Source organism: Acanthaster planci, linkage group LG15 (assembly GCF_054643075.1).
Source record: "Acanthaster planci isolate LZ-2023a linkage group LG15, COTS_SCS, whole genome shotgun sequence".
NCBI classification, from domain to species: Eukaryota; Metazoa; Echinodermata; class Asteroidea; order Valvatida; family Acanthasteridae; genus Acanthaster; species Acanthaster planci.
In genome coordinates, this window is record NC_141791.1 from 6,841,102 (window position 1) to 6,858,953 (window position 17,852).

General features: G+C 42.6%; 1 protein-coding gene across 1 annotated transcript; it reads right to left on the reverse strand.

Annotated features, from left to right (window-relative positions):
• Window positions 1–1,997: 1,997 nt before the first annotated feature.
• On the reverse strand, window positions 1,998–16,481 carry LOC110984639 (uncharacterized). Its single transcript, XM_087146346.1, has 7 exons — window positions 16,171–16,481; window positions 12,077–12,298; window positions 10,945–11,007; window positions 10,181–10,333; window positions 7,466–7,594; window positions 7,050–7,182; window positions 1,998–3,780 (listed from the first exon to the last, which is right to left on the reverse strand). The coding sequence occupies exons 2-7, from the start codon at window positions 12,287–12,289 to the stop codon at window positions 3,434–3,436; spliced, it is 1,038 nt and encodes a 345-aa protein (XP_087002472.1). The 5' UTR covers window positions 12,290–12,298; window positions 16,171–16,481; the 3' UTR covers window positions 1,998–3,433.
• Window positions 16,482–17,852: the final 1,371 nt, after the last annotated feature.

Consider the following 17,852-nt stretch of genomic DNA (forward strand, 5'->3'; position numbering starts at 1 on the left):
CACAGCTCACAGTACTTTGTTATACAGAATAGCAAATTTCAAGCAAAAATGTAATTGAAAAATTTAAAAATCCCTGAAATTTAACGAATTTAACGAATTAAAGTTAGAATCCGTTATGATGTGACTTTCAAGTGTTTATCAGCAGTTCAGGTAAGTACTGAAGGCATGGGCCTTGAGGGTTAAGCCTCGGCCTTAGCCTAAAGGTTTAGGGGTTAAAGCACGGGCGTAGCGATCGGGGGTGTAGGCGGTGCTACGCCCCCCCGGTTTTAATTCCATCGGCAAATAGAGCTTCGGTTTCAAATAATAAACGATATACATTGGCTGCCCTCATTTCCCCTGAAGCATTAAATGCACGCGTGTGCACGTACGTATCACTTTGTGAATTGAGTTGGCGACAGGGGGTTGTCTAACAAGTTAGAAGTGCGGCAAACTGACTGGCGCTCCCCCCCTCCCCCACCAAAAAAAGTCATTTGCTACGCCACTGGGTCAGTTAAAGATTTTACCTTGGCCTTGAGAGTAAAGCTAGCTTAATCAAAGCCTTTGTTAATCAGAAATATATTATACGATGATAAGTCACGTGGGTCTCACCATCTTAGAAATTTAAAATCTGTCCCAAGTGACGCGTGGTGTTCGTGATGCTATCCATGAAGCATCGGCCAGCGTATAATGCTGGTTTAAAATCTAATTACCCAACACGTCTGTTCACTATGTCAACACAAAAGGGCGCCGCGTGTTGCAGATGGGGGCGAAGAACAATCTCCTTCCCACTCAATGCAGCTAAATAGGCCCACTTGACTTCCTCTCGGTCGATCAACTAATTTTGGAAGGAGGAAATTAAGATTCCCTTGTCAAAATACGGTCGATTCACAATGTAGTGCGTCTCCAAGAGTTAGCGCACAACGCATTAAGCAATCACAGTGCGCGAAACCTGTCCACCCTTTCCAAACGCGCATTGGGTTGACAGTTTTCGCGCACTGTGATTGGTAAACGGTTGCAAACTCTTGAAGGCGCGCTATTGTGAATCGTCCGTATTCTGCACTGTTTTATTTCTATTGAAAACATGCTTCTATTCTGTTTTTGTGCCCCCAAACAGAATTAAAACATGTTTGATCCTGTTCTCAGCAAAACCTCAGATATGTTAGACCCTGTTTGCAAGTTGTTCCTGTTTTCAGCATTTTCCCCTACACACTGTTTGTTCTTGATTTAGACATTTTTAAAATCCTGCTGCCCTGTTTTCTGACTGTTTTTAGGGGGCTTAGAAGTTTGTTAACTCTGATGCCATGTTTTCTGACTGTTTGGGAGGACTTGGAATTTTTCTAAGACTACCACCCCTTTTTGTTGCTGTTTTTGATGGGCGTGACGTTACCCAGACTTCACAACACATTCTGTAACCTCAGAGTGACCTTTGGGATTGTGGAAAATTTGATCTCTTACAGTTGAATCACACTAGTTCAGCGGTAGTATTGCATGGGACCGCTTACGCCATGCATGGCCATCATGCACTCTGATAAATATTCGCTGTTTTAGTGTATAGCAAGGTAGGAAATGTTAACAGACTAAGAAATGCACAGATTAGTATCACTACGGCGTGATTGTTTTGTTGAGTTACGCAGCCAAATGGTTTATCTGTTACTTGTCTGTGGGCCTGCTGTCAGTACATGCACACATGTGTTGGTAATGGAGAATAGCAGTGTATTTTAGAAAAGTAAAATTATTTACATATTCATTTTCATATCATTTTCCACTGACCCTTGGCAAGCTTTGTCTATAGACCCCTGAAGTGCAAGTTGCCACATTTTGCAGATTTCGAAAATGATACTAAAATGAAATTGAAAACATTTAGTTCACGTGAAGTATTTCAAAATAACAATAAATACGTAAACATTTCAAAACATCATAAATTCAATGTTTATCTCATTAATCGTCCCCACAATGAACAACAAGATCCTGCATTTCCCCGCCCACCCCCCCCAAAAAAAAACTTTGGGCTGCTCGCGCTCCCAGGCTGATTTGATGACGTCATTGGCAGAACGCCTACAACTACATGTATATCTACATGTACAGTGTACATGTTCATTGCATGATTGCACACAGAACATGCAGTATGGCACGCTTGCAATAGGCCACGTTGTGTTTGATGTAGCTTAGCCCACTTGCAAACACTATCTGGGTTCAAGGTAGAAATTCAAAGTCACAGTTCTATCGTGTATTTCTTATTAATAAATTAAAAATTGTGAGAAGACAAATAAAATGACATGACATGAAACACCTTACTCATAAAGTATAATGTATGAGTAATGGTTTTAGATTGTCTTTAGATTTTACATTAAAAAAGGTTTTAAAAAATACCGATTAGACACCGAGGGTTAAGTACGAACGTTATTTCCGTTAATTGTGGGCACTCATTACTACTTTTTCCTTCACCGTTAATTTTTTTCTAATTTTTTCCCGATTGGTATTAATTAAGAATAATGGAAGCGAACAGAATTTTTAAACTGCGATTATTTATACAGTCAGCACGATTCAAACATAAGTTTGAATTACATACTGTTAGTATCGATTTTTTTCACTGACATTTGTTTCCAGGGATTCTCATGTTCCTGTCATTGTCTCATAATCTGAGGAATTGATATCTAAAAGTGAAACACGTGATATCAAGGCAGGATTTTATTTGTTTCGCCTGTGATTTTTTATTTCTTAAGTGCTGTTTATTTTTGTGTTATCTCTGTCGACAGTGATTTGCACCACAGCAAGTTTGGCTGAATTTGGTACAATAGAAGTAAAACTACTTTTCGTTCGATCACTCCTTAACTTTTTTCCACAGCCTTTTTTTCCCGATAGTGTTTCTTATCATTTAAATTCCACTGTTACATATCCAACTACACAAAAATAAGAGATATCGCCAAAGTGAGCATGAGTGTGACAAATGCTTTTCAGAGATTTAGCTAAATTTTGGCCAACCCCAATTAACGTCATACTAAAAACAAATGTCAAATTCAAGTGGACTTGTTTATCCAGAGACTGCTTGAAGTAAACACAAACCTTTTAATGTTGGAATACAAATACACTTTAAACAACAATAAAAATGTAATAATAATGGTATCTCTAATGCTCAAAAAATGTTCTAATGTGCACAACGAATGACAGAAACCCTGCTAAAAGAAAGTATAAGTACCATAGTAATAGAAATTTTCCACGCAGTGCTATAACCACTATAGAGCATATACGCCATATACATTCACAATGGTTTGATTGGGCAAACTTGGTTTTGAACGTTTTGAAACTGTTTCCCAAGTGTAACAAAAGACTATCACGTGTAATTGTTTCATTTTCTAAGCTGATTGGGCCATATAAGTTCAGTGGGTACTTGTTTCAATATAAATTCAACGCTAGACGACAAAAACTTTGGGAAGGAGGGACCATTTACGATGATTTAAGAAGTTTCAAGAAGACCTTTCTTGTCATCGTGATGGAAATGCTCACTTCCTCCGGTTTCGGCAACGCCTGCCTGGTTAACAAACGCCTGCGGTCCTTCGGCCGTCTGCATCCCGGCTCCAGCGGGCCTCTTCGGTGGGTCTTGGCCCGGTACAGTGACAACCAACTGCTGGGGAGCAACGCCAGCCGGCTGTGGGGCAACATTCACAGGCTGCGGTGCTTGAATGGCAGGACCTCCAACGGGTTGGGGAGCGCAGGCATTTCCTTGGGGAAAATTGGCAACTTGCTGGGTGGGGGCCACATTGTAATTGGTCGCACTCGCACACTGCGGACCAGCCGAGGTTCCTGCAATGATTCAACAGAGCAAGACAGATCTAATAAAACTTGATTCAAGTCTTGTGCAATATAGCTGTAGGGATTTGGTGATACGTTTCCTCTTTGATATGATCATACAGTTCGCTTCTCCAATAGAAAGTTGCCTTTACAAAATTCTCGGCACTGCCCCGTCAATGGTGTCCGTGTCACACCGTGCACCATAAGAAAATAAATAATACCCTCATGATTTTTGTTTTGATATTGTAATAATTGCACAATGTGTAGCAACCTCTAAGAAACTACAATTGCATGAGTCAGTTTCATGGGGCATGAATTCACAGTAGGCTCCTGATTAGTTAGTTTTGTCTGTATTAACAAAGCGCAGAAATACATGAGTTCGCTAAAGCTCGTCGTCTTTTCGCGTCGCTTTGGAAGATTTCAGACGATCATCTGATTGAAGCAAACGAGGCGAGAGCTAACCTTGGCTATTCTAGTTATAAACTGCAGACAAGCATGAGTTTCAGAGTAAGTAAGTTGCCAAAATAAAACCTCAAAGAACCATCATGGCATGTGAGAGGCGCGATTCTTTACTATCTTGGGAAAACGCAGGCTTCCTTCATAGCTACTTGTCGACAGTGCAGTGACACGTTTTGGGCATCAGTTCCACACTCAACGCTTCGCAGTACGATAAAGTGGGTGGGAACAATCCATCAACTCTCCAGCTACCTAACTTTTGTATATCAAAAAAACATCTGCAAGGAAATCAGCGGTTTATGCTAGCAAGTTCATGTTGTATTCGTTTTGACAAAATCTTCCCATGTAGTGGGAGGGGAGTGCGTTTTACGTCCCAAAATGTTGCAGTGCATTCCAAATCCAAACAAGACGGACACCTCTCCTTCTTAGATGTTCACCTGTCAAGAATCCCAGGCGGTACCCTCAACCGATACCACCGTGTCCACTGCAAGCCCGCCCACACCGACCAGTACCTGCACCAGTGATCTTTCCACCGCCCAGCCATCAAGACTTCAGTCATCAACCGCACCCTCGTCCGCAGAGCCTACGAGATCTGCAACCAAAACAACCTACGCCAAAAACTCCACCACATCAAGTCCGCCCTCAAGATGAACGGCTACCGCAACCAACTATCCACCGTTCCATGCCCTCCCCCAGGACGTTAGTGTCACCTCTACCCGAACCCCCCCCCATCCCCAATCGTCACAGTTTATCTACCGTACCTGGGCCCCACCTCCCACCAATTCCGGAGCATCCTGCAGTCGGCCAACATCAAAGTATACCATTCAGCACCCAACAAGCTGCAGGCTGCACTTCACAACCACACGGACAAGCACCCATCCAGCAGTGGCCCTGGTGCCTATCGCATTCCATGTGAATGTGACCAAGTATACATCGGGGAAACCGGCACTAGACTCCAAGAACACCGCTCGCACGGCCGGCGAGGAGAATACGACAAGTCGGCCATCATCAAACATGCACACTCCACGGACCACCGCATCGAATGGGACAAAGCAGATCTCATCGCCCCCATCCAGAACTGGTTCCCAAGGAGAATCCAAGAAGCCACCGAGATTTTCCGGCACAACAACGTACCTCAGGACATCGATTTCAAGCTCAGCGACATCTGGCGCCCACTACTAGCGCCCAAACATACACCAACTCAACACGAAACCCATACCCCCACCCCAGGCGTTAGGGTCTTCTCTATCCGAAGCTACCCCCGGTCCCCTCCCCCCTTGGCACAAGGGTCTCCTATACCAGATCCCAGGGTTTCCCGCCAATTCCGTCACCCCACACCGCCACAGGACCCAACACCCTCACGCAACAGCGCACACGCTGAGTCACACAACCCGCGAATCCGGTTCCACGCTCCACGATTACCTTTATAACCAGCTATCCACTCCAGTCCGGCACACTCTCCTGTTAACTCTCACCGGTTCTTTTAAGAACCACACCTCGCCCATAAGAGATTGATTCATGGTGTACCCGCAAACCCTTTTCTCATTCCAAATTTATTCCTATTTTATTCAGGTAAAACGACTTGTAGATAGGACAAAGTCACCACTTTTTTTGGGGGGGGGCGGGGGTTACACTTCATGAACAACAAACCTTCCTTCCTATAACCTAACCGTACTTGTGCAAGGGATATTTGATGTGAGGTCGTGATATTAATAAAGATCTACTGATTTCATCAACGCTAAATTTATATACTTTTTTAATTAAGTCTGGTGTCCAGACACACATTTATTAGGAACGAAACGGCACATACATTTCGCTATGAATACAGTGTACCGTATTACACACCAAAGCATTTCGTCCGAATTGGTGCTTAGTGTGAAAATGGCTAAGTGATGTATAGCCGACACCAATCCTTCCCCTTCAGAGCTGAGTCCACAAAGCCTCGATTCTAAGCAGAAACCGAGTCAATTTGGGGTCAAGTCTGGAGTTAAGTCGAAGTCCCAATTGTCGAGTCCTAGCCAAATCTGAGTCCGGTCGTGAAGTGGTTGTTACAGCAACTTCAAATGAACAGCAGAATGATGGTCAGAACCAGTCTTGTAGTTGAGTACTTTCCGAGTACCAACGTTCTCCGCAAAATACTGAACTGGGTAAGAGGGAATAAAGCCAGAGTGCACAGGCATTTGATGGTAAATGTGCAGAGGTAAGATTACAAAATAAATGTTAGACTTCAGACACTCCCAGTTGGGTAAAATTTAAGTTTTAAGGAGAAAAGTACTCGGAAAGTACTCGGCCGAGTACTTTCCGAGTACTTTTGTCCTAAAAAGTTAATTTTAATCAAACAGTGATGGTCTGAAGTCATTATGTTGCTTTGTAATCTTACCTTTATGCATGTACCATCAAATGCCGATGTACTTCAGCTTTGTTCCATCCTAACTAGTTAAATATTTGGTAGAGTACTTAGTTCTCAAAAAGTACTCGACTACATCACTGGTCAGAACAAGGAGATTGTACACTGAGTGAATGTTTCACCCAGGAAGCATGCGAGGCGGCATACTGAGTAGTACTAAGCCACAAGAAAATTGGACTCGAGTCCGAGTCCAATACTCCGTTTGAAACCATGGCTAAAAATGATGTGATGGTCCTCTGACAACCATAGACAGGTCATTTTTTCTCAATTATCAAAGAGTCTCTGTCAATCTACTGTGAGAAGTCGGTGCCTCTGGCTCGTTATGGGTGCTTTGCATCATATACATTGATCTTTTGGAGTCACCTCTGCACTAGAGCGGTTCCTAAAATAGTACTGGATCGGCCTGAATGACACCTACCTTTAGCGGCAGCAGGCATCCGCACGGGCTGTTGCTGGAGTTGCTTCTGCACATTCATGCCTGCTTGTTGCTGTTGTTGCATGGTCATCATGGGTACAAACAGTGCATTGGCTGGTTGAGGCATGCACTGCACCTTTGAATAAAAAAGGCGTATTCCAAATTTAAAACTGTAAGCTTGTATTAAAAGCAACAACTCTGTAAGTCTGGAATGTGGCGCGACTGATTTGTCATTCGGCAATATGGTCCCAATGTAGATGAGTCTACTGGCCTTTGGTCATGTGCACGTTATTGACTCGGATTTCATTTAGGATCCAAGTGTCTTTTTGGAAACATTTCAGAAGTCATGAAAAACAACTTGAAATCAAATCATTGATGGTGGACATCTACTGTTTTCGAAACGAAAGCAGACCACATACCGTAACTGGGGTGTAGGAGTTGCAGCACACGCAAACGCCATAGCAGGACATAGAGGCAGTCACGATGCTGATGATCATCTCAGCCAGGCCGAGTATGGCCAAGAGCGAATCAACGGCTTGACGAGATGGCTGTGAAATCCACAACGAAGATCGTGTCAGGTGAAGGCAACAGAAGCAGTCGAAACCAAACCCAGCTCCCCTAAAATTAAGATGTGTCACTGGTTGCAAGTTGTTGGTACAACGCCCAAGATGATGACATAGAGAACCCACCAAGAATCAGAGGGCGACTCTGACAACGCCAGGTGGTGCAATGTACGTGCCCGTAAGAAGTCAACATTAAGCGGACCAGCCTCATGACAGTTGATAAGTAGGAGGAAGGTGGAATGGTCCCCATTATAAGTAAAGCGGACGAGCACACTCAAAATATCCAAGAAACAGGTAAACAGTAAATGACGTCTGTCTCGTACATTACGATTTGTTTACTTAACTAAAGAAAGTAGTTAAGTAATAATACAATGAAAGCGTGATCACGGTCAACAGTTTCCTAAGAAGACGAGTTCGTTATTGTACACTGCAGTACGACAACACACGATACAGATCGTAACAATGGTCACATTGTGCACCGCCTCCAGACATAGGGATGTAGTGACGAAAAATACCAATACAGGACTCTTTCTAGGCCCTGTAATTGGACTGAGCACGCTTTAATTAAGGGGACCATGAAAGAGAAATAATTTTTTTGGGGTGCAATGCCAAATACGATGTCATTCAGGGCGCTGAACATATCAGTGCTGCACCAATTTGTGCACAGAAAATTTCTAATTTTTTTTAAACACTGCGCTTTCGTACATTTCAATTCCTTTGGCAGTTTATTATTATGTGGGTAATAGGCAATAAGCCAGGAAGCAACCTTTTCACAGAAAAGTTGTCAAATAGTAAATTTGGAGTTCATAATTGGAACATGGAAACATGCAAACTGAACCATGTCTTTCTGGGTTTAAATCATAGGAAAAGCGACCTCATTTGTTCAGAAATGCTTGTTCAATTTTGAACGTTTATAAAGTGCGCTTTTCAGTTCATGTAACTTAGAAAAGATTTCAAACCGTCTGCATAAATTGAAGAAGAGTACACAGATACATAAAAAGTGATTCTAAGAAAATTAATTTCATGGATCCTATAAAATCATTTAACGAGGATCTATTGGAGGGCAAGTCTGGTACCTGCAGCTGCCGTAATTCCAGCTCAAGTTGCTGCAGATAAAAAGCTCGTGGTTGGATCTTTGTTATATAGGCTATAGGGGTCCACTGCAAAGTGTGGAACAGGCCGCCCGGCCTATACGTATGCAGCAAGGTATGAGACGGAGAGAACCCCCCCCCCCTGCTTTGTGTTGGTCATTGTCTTGCAGGAATCTGCAGAATTCCTTTCAGACATCTTGGGGGGGGGATGTGTTAAGTAACAATAGTCTGGAATGTGTATGGGGATTGGACATGTTTTGGGGGGGTACCCCTTGGTCTCATTTCTTGCTGGGTATACGCCCGGCCTTCCCCTCGGATTCCGCTCGGTTTTCTTGACTGAGTGGGGGGCGCGACCGCAAAAAACCCCCCAAAAAGGAGCCTTCAAAGCAAGCCAACCGCCTGGACAACAGAGTATGGAATAATGGACTATGACCTCGGTTCTGTTGCCTTGGATTTTGGAACTCGGGGAATAAACGATTAAAAGGAATTGACGGAGTAACCTCCATATAAACAAGAACAGGCAGATTGCTTTTCTCATTATTATGATCAAACGTTTCTCGCGTGGGGCGAAAGTGACCACAATGTTTGCGGTGGATTTGCCTAGGGGTGAATACCAGGTTTTCTACTCTACGAAAAGAAATTTAAGAGGATTTTTCGACTTTGGGAATTCTTCGCAGTGAGGAAGCGTCCTTCAAAAAGCAAAACATACAGTCGAAATTCGAGTAGAAAGTGTTCACAGAATTATAAAATGCAGTTTTTCGGGGTCATGACCAGGCAAAGAGTAGGAATGCATGCAGAAGGTACCCACAGACTTTTTACGGCTGTAGTATTGGTTGGTGTGTGTCAGTAACGCAAATTAAACCTAAAAGAGCCGGGTTATTTTGGCCCATATCATGGCCGGGGAGGGGGGAATCCCACCCACAGAACTAGGCTGTGCCTCTTTCGATTTTTTTACTTAACATGCTTAATAAAGCAATTCCTTATCATTAGAAATGTGAGGTTTGAACATAATCAGACAGAGAGTTTTGTTGTTACAGTCACTTGAAGTTCAAGGCTCACAATGCATGCCAGGCTGCGTTCATTGAGCACTGCAGTGGAAAAAAATTTAACATTTATTGCTGACCCGTCTTGGAAAATGGGCGCTGCACAAGAACGGTATCTGGTTCGTGACTTCATCACAATGGCGGACGCGCCACGATTAGCAAAGGTTCCCATAAGATGATCGCTGAAGTTGCGCGAACCGATATTCGACTTGTTAACGAGTTACTCTACAAACTCGTCAAGGCTTTACTCCTAAAAATGTGTGCTGTTTGAACTGTTGCGTTGTGGGGAAAAATGTAGAGCCCCTAGCTTTTCTTAGGGTTGATCTTAAATTGGTGTGACCTGGTTAATTGAATTGAAAGAGCAGTGGTAGCTTTATTTTGCTTTCGTAAGTTCCCCATTACGATGGGTCACTATAGAATGAATCATGCCCTTTTACCGGTCCAACAACACACGGAACACTGTCGTACGACCGTCCGGGATCTGGATGACAATCGTAACCGGAGTCGATAGCGATCCCGACGGCAGAGGCAACCAGCAACTGGAAAGCTGCCACTGCTGTTAGTATGGACATCACCATCACTGCAATAACCTGGAACGAAAGCAAAAATGAGAAATCGTCATAATTCAGCCACAGGTGTGGGCTTTCCCGGTGTCTGACTCCACCTCAATTTTGCGTACAATTTGGTATTCTTGTTACAACGGGGAAAAGCTGCACGTGGAGGTGATCGGTTTCTGTTGAAACGTGTGGTTCCTTCTTATGCGTCGCGCGTGCACTATGCAAGTTCCCACCAGCCTGTCTCTCGTTTACCACTGTGAGACGGAGCTTCCAGTCAGATACGATTTAGAAGAAAGCTCCTTTGTTCAAAACAAGAAGCCCCAATACAGTTCGAAGTCCAAAGTTCCAAGCGGCCTTCGGCCAGCAATGAGCCCCGAGCTAGACCATGAGAGGGCGTAACTTTCCTGGTTACGGAGGCTCCTTTGGTGGGAACTGCACTTGTTCACAAACAGCCATAAATGCACGCGTTACGGTCGCGTCGCTGCCAACAAAATGAACACTCCCTACCAACATGGCTCTTTTCAACCAATGACGGGTTGCTTCTGCTCAAGGCGGATATGGTCAAGCAAGCTGCAACACTCCCTAATTGCTGCCTTGAAAGGTTCAAAATGCCATTTATTGGAAAGGAAAGAATCATATCTTACCATGCATTTGTTGCTCTTTTTAAACTCAGCGACCAAACCCAGAAATCCAGCAAAGGAGAAAAACTACAGAGACACAGAGACCAAATCACAAACAGGCAGCAATTACCTAAGGGCATTACAACAACGAATTCATTGCATTCTGCCAGTCTGTGTTATAGTTCATAAGCTTACTATTGTGCAAAGGTCGACCGCTCACCACCATCAAATAAAGCTCTGAACACACTCAGTGCATTGTATATATTACTTCTTTTTTCCCATCATTTTTTAGAAAAAAGTTCCAACAATCTTCTGTTCCATTTTTCCACAAAAACGGGGAAACAATTACATGTATTTTTAATACATTTTTCATTTTTTCACAGAATTTTTTGAATATTCATTTCTATAAAACCACGGACTTTCCATTAACACAAAGTCGTAAAATCACAGATTTAATTTAAAGGGTTTTTTCCCTTTTGTCGTTTTTCCGGACACCATTATGGGTCATTCCGTGAATAAAAGAAAACCAGGAGACAAACTAATAGGGTAACAGAAACAAATGCGGCTAATTCTGCTGAAGGAATTTATTTCGCTTTGTGTAATTCTTTTATTCTTTCAAAGTGATGTTTTCTTTCGAAATATTAACATAGTTATAGAAGAAAATGTTTGGGGAGATTGGAATTCAATAATGATAATTAAGACAATAAGACCAAATACATGTAAACGTACATGACCAATCAATTTACAGTGGTACATGAACCCCCCTAAAAACGAATCGAACCGAAATTCAAGTCTTTTGCTATCGGTACTAAAATGGGTCATATTTGTAATACAAGTATGCCAAGCAACTTTATATCCAAACAAAATATTTCACAATTTAAAGTATTTCACATGACGTGTTATCCGTCCCCATATATGACACGTAAAATGACATACATAACAACGACATAATTTCTTACATAGTCATGTTGTCAAAAGACTGCAAGGAAGTGCTCGGAAAACTGTTGTTTGCGTAACGAAGTCTCTGCAAGGAACAGGGTTTAATAATAGTCTTATAGCAACTCACGAGGCTCCCCTGTCAGAGCAATATCGATTGATTTCCATGTCCCCTTTCAACTTCAATGTACGCAAGGAAAATGCAATCGACGCCACTCACCACAAGTCCACTCCAGATTCCCCATCCAGCATACGAAGAACTGCAGCGAATTATTATGGCAACGATCCCCAAGAGAGTACTCAGACTCCCCAGCACGATGTGGACTATCGATAATCCCATCAGTCCGGGAACCTTCTTATAGGATGTGTTGGGTCTAGGGCCATTTCTCAATGGCTGGCCAGACTGCTGTGTGATCACACCGGGCTGGGTCATGATGATCGGCTGGAAAAAAGGTTACTTAAGTGCAGTTAAACCATAGAGCAAGGTCACTTAAAGCATCTGGATGAATACAAAATGGTTCTCATCACGTGGCACTTTGTCGCTGCCGTTATGACGACTTTCACATAACAACTCATTACAAACCTGAGCAAGAAACATTAGGCCAGTTAACACTGATTTACAGGTTTACATCAGTCAGGCTGCAAAGAAAATCATAGGGATGGGGAATTTGGATTGTAAAAGTATATTTCATGAATTTCGCGTGTTTACATGCAGGTTTGTTTTCACAGCTTCTGTATTTTCACAGCCAGTACAGCTGGCATTATTCCCATTTCAAAATGTGCACTGTCAGGGTATAGACCAAATTCGCTTACGCCATCAAGGCGGTGTCACTGTCAATCAGGCTCGCGTGGAGGGATCCCAATGCGACGCTTTCAAGCGTCGATCTGCGCACTTCCACGTTTGAAAACTAGGCTGTATGTGTCAGCTTTAAATCTAAATACGATCAGACGATTAAAAGTAAGGAGTCAAGGCACAGAATACATGAATTATGTTAAATTCAGACTTTTCTGGCTGCAAATTTTTGTAGAAGAGTCTGTCAGGATGACTCCACACGTCAAATCAAACAAAAAATAACGGCAATTTACCGCGACTTAGCGTACCTGCGATGGTTGTGTATCTGCATTTACAGTGGGCGTGGTTTAAACTGAAGTGGCATCGCACTTATGAACCGGATACTGAAATGTACTGTGTGGACTCCGCGGGCTCGCGCGATGAAGTTCAACACATAGAGCTTCGGTTTCAATAAGTTAGCGGGTTAGCGTAGCGATTCTTTCTTCGCATTCCACCAATGATGCCCGGGTTCGAGTCCCGGCTTGGCCCAGGCTTTGAGTGCATTTGGTTTCCAATCCGTGTTCGTTCTCGCACTCCGGGTACCCCGGTTTCCTCCTGCCTCTAAAACTGGACTTTCTTCCTAACTCCGTAATGCGATGCCGATTAATAAAGTGTATGAGTAAACGTACAGTTATTGGCGCAAATAGCCTGAGATGCTGAAAGCGCCATTAAAACAAAAACAACATCGGTTTCGATGCCGATATGCGCTGACGCGAAATCCGTCTATTCCTATTAGGAGCTTGAAGCTTGACGAGCGCGTGATTATGGTTAGCAGTGCGGCTCCCACTGCCTGATGAGGAAGCATTCAACGTGAAACTCTTTTGTTCAAGGTGCATCTCTTTTGTTCAAGGCACACCCAGAAAATAGACCAGAAATATGTCCGCTGAGTTCATTCATAAAAGTTATACACTCATATTTTATGAGAGTCATGAGAGCCATGGAAATGGGACATTGAAGAAATATGGCACTGAACCACTGGCCCAGAATCAGGGCTTCCAATGCTGACCAATTTGGATGCAATCTGGTCCTAAAGTGGCACTATTTAGCTATTTTGCAGAGGGATGCAATTTCAAAATGGCTACTTTTCCAGGCAGTGAAATTTCCTTCATTTTAGGAGTGGTCTGCTTTGGGTGAGAATTTCTCTAGAATTCACCGGTCAACTCACCAAAAAAGTGAAAGGAAAATGAAATACGACATGTTAATATTTTGCTGTGCAGCTTGGACACCTGTGAGAGTTGTATATTTGAAGTAATTTTGAAATATAAGGTTTTATCATTGGTATCTATGGGAATTTGGTTTTAGGGGTGAACCCTTCATGCGCGTGGGGACACCGCAGTAATGGCTCTTGATTATTGTCACCGGATCGGTCTATTCTAGTTCTTGTGAGGTACTTTGGTAAACCACAGATGTAGAGAAAGCTACATGTACATGAACAAACCACCTGTACTTCATCGTACACTGTGAACATGTCATAATTATACGCTTGCCGTCCGTGTCTTATAGAGGTGTACAGACTTTTTGTAGGTTGGTCCATTTGCATGCATTAAACTTCGGCAAAGGAGCATGGGGCTATTCAACACATAGAGGCCTTCGGGTATTCATGGTAAATATACCAACCCCCTACTAAACACAGCAAAAGCTGTCCACGGCCGTTTACGAAACGAGTGGCTCAGCCTCAGTCTTTGGCTTCATTGGTTCTAGTCGGCATGGTCGGAGTCTCCTCAAATGGCTGGAACCAGCGAAGACTAAGCCTGAGCCACTCGTTTCGTAAACACCCTCAAATTCGGAGTACCGTGCACTGAAAAATGGACTGTGGTATATTTTAACCCAAGGGAGGGTGACAACTACAACTACCCAATACTTTCGGTTGTTTCAGCCCAATTTGGAAGATTGAAATTAATTTCTGGTTTGTTTTAACTAAATAGTAGTTAATATTCACTCATTCTGTGGGTGACAAAGGAAACTGAAAGTAATATTCATTCCAAAATTGGATTAACACAGCCCATATTTGGGTAGTTGCGGTTTTCAAACTTCCCTGGTTTAAATTTTAACCCAGGCAATTTAGCAGTGTGCTATTACATAGCTAGACCACCGTACTGCCATATGCATACATCATGTTACGTGTCGTGATCCAGAGATCAGAGCTTGTTCCCGAGCACAAACATGCCGGTTTATATGCGTAGGGGTGTACTCTAACCTTGTTATCGACGGTCGGCTGTTTCCAAACATTCGTTATTTATTTACTTATTTATTTCAGCAAGAAGGAATGCAAAAATACACGCGATCAAATACAACTCAATTCAAGAAACAAAAACGTAATACCCAATGTTCTTACAAAACGTAATACCCAAAGGAATAGGATAAACCCTTGCATCCAAATATAAGCCATGCTCCCACTTAAGTGTTAAGCAGCAAACTTTATTACTTTCAAGAAACTCTCCCCTAGCCTGTATTTGAAAAAAATAAAAGTAATTACACTCTACTGTAAAAAACTAAGAGAATTTCTATAACATCGTTAACTATTGACAGGTAAACTTGAAAGGGGGCCAATTTAAACGAATGGGAGACAAACAAAGAAAGAAATACAAACATCAACAACAGACTGAAGACAGCAGATAAAACACATACAGATGGACCAACAGTGAACTTCAAGCGAACAAGAAAAACAAACTCAAACAAGATGACGTGGACAGGCAGACAGAAAATACATGCAGACAAACAGACAACTAAAAGCTGCATCTGTACATAGACATACAACCTGACGATGGGCACTCAATTTAAACAAACACTCCTACAGCAAGACGGAGAGACAGACAGATAAACTGACACCAATCCAACGGTTAATGGGCAGACCAACAGTTAAAATAATTTCTCACACTACATATACATGTGTATGTACTCCAAACAGGCGTATGTAATCGAAGTATACCTAAAACAACAGGTTCAAACATCTCTTCCAAATAGGTCTTTATGTAATTAAATAGTTGCACAGGTTTGAATATAGCTGGTAGAGATTATTACACTTTTACTGCAAAGGCGCGCTGATTTGGTTACGTTTTAGTGAGAAGTAGACGCTGCTTCGGATCACCATTCGGTCAACGAATTTTCCAGGATTTGGAGCACTCTTCCAACTGAAATTAAGGACTTTGAGGTTTTTGGCTTAACCACTTGCGCCTCAACACAGAATGAAACCTGTGTCCCACTTGTGCTGGTGAACTTGTTAGTCGAATTTTTGTTAGTTCTCTGCCTGTATTTCAGCGTACTTTCGCCAAGATACGCACGACAAGTATCATTGCATCGCCACCATTCGTGACTTCCCAATTTCTTGATCCAGTGCACGGAAAAGAGTTGCGTATCAACAACTCATCACAAAACATTTATGATGATTTTTTTCTTAAATTTCCTACTTGGTATGAAGTGACCATGGAACCAAGGGTATTCCTGCACAGTATCAGTGTCCTATTTACAGTGAATTTACTCACCACGCGTGGATGAAAAGGGAGTGATGATTTCCCACAGGCGGTTTACAATTTGATTTGCCAGTTTCTATGTACGAGAAGCTTAGTCCGTCCACTTGGCCGAAAGGTTGTCGATCCAGTATGTCTGTCTATATATGCAGCTTCCATCCTAGACTGGTTCCTGTCCCTTTTCATGGTCCTTCGAGCTTGTAATGTTCTACAGTGCTGAAGCAGGCTCGCTCAGGCGGTGATCCTCAAGGCCAAATATATTAAACGTGTCACATTATTTTGAATTGCAACTTAATCACTGAATTGGCAGACATTTCAGTACTGGCCTACAGGTTACTGAACAGTGATCTAAAATCCATTGACGGAGACAAAGTGCATGTAACGTGTTTGATATCATACCACGTGGAGTGTGACCTATATTCTGACCTTCTAATTGATATATAATAAGTTCCTTTGTGTAGTATACTTAGAGTGTGATCAGCAGTCCACAGCACAGATCAGATGATGATGGTTTATCTGCACCATATACCTTTATGCAAGTTAATTATATCTCCCTGGTCCCACAAGTATGAACATATTACAGAAAATTAACATTGTACTGTGGTAAAAAAGGTTGTCATCATGAAAACGTGTTAACCTATTGTACAGAGTGTTTTCCCTCCACTACGGAAAACATGATTAAATAATATACATGATACTTTGCAGACAGCTTACAGCTGACCCTATGTTGTATGTTTACAGGAGCGCAAAATTTCAAACCAAACTTGTAACTGGACAATTCAACAATCGATGGGCCTTGAACAAGGCCCTAGGAGTGGAAGGCGCGTACTGGTCCTTCAAATTTAACGAATTCAAGTTAGAATTCATTATGACGAGACTTCAGAAGTAATTAAATACTAAAGAGAGCATGGGATGGCCTTGAGTATTAAACCTTGGCCATGATAGCCTTGAAGCTTTGGGGTCAAAACTTTGACCTTGGTCTCTGAGAGTTAAAGCCTTGGCGTCTGAGAGTTTAAAGCCTTGGCCTCGGCCTTGAGTGTAAAGCGCAGGTCTTTGACGGTTAAAGTCGTAATTGGCCCTGAGCATCAAAGCCTTTGCTAATCAGAAACATTTTATACCGTGGTACGTTGTGTGGACCTCACCATGTAAGAAAGTCTGTCCCAAGTGACGCGTGGTGTTCATAATGCTATCGATGAAGCAGAATGCCGCTAGCGATATGCTGGTGTACGAACTCTAAAACGTGTACTGCCGTCCGTGTGTTATGACAGCACGTACAAAGGGCTCCGCATGTTGCAGATGAGGGTGAGGACCAGTCTAACTTCCCGCTCAATGCAACCAAACGCTGTCACGTACATGTAGGTCCACTCGACTTCCTCGCGGTCTATCAACTATTTTTGGAAAGAGGAAGATCGAGCTGGATAATAACGTGTTCCAGTACCCATACCAAGAGCAACTAATTATTAAGTATTCGTTTCGAGAAACGATTTGTTGAAAGACAACTACGTTAAATGTTGACATGAGGGGAAACAGTTAGCACGATATATGGTGGAGTCATTTCCTTATCAACGTAGACCCATTGTATAATATGCAAATTGTTCAGTATCATAGTGTGTTCTGGGACTCGTTTTGTCTTCTTCATTGTCGCTTGTGCAAATATGTCATAGCTTTTCAATAGTCAGTGGAAAAAACAATGACAC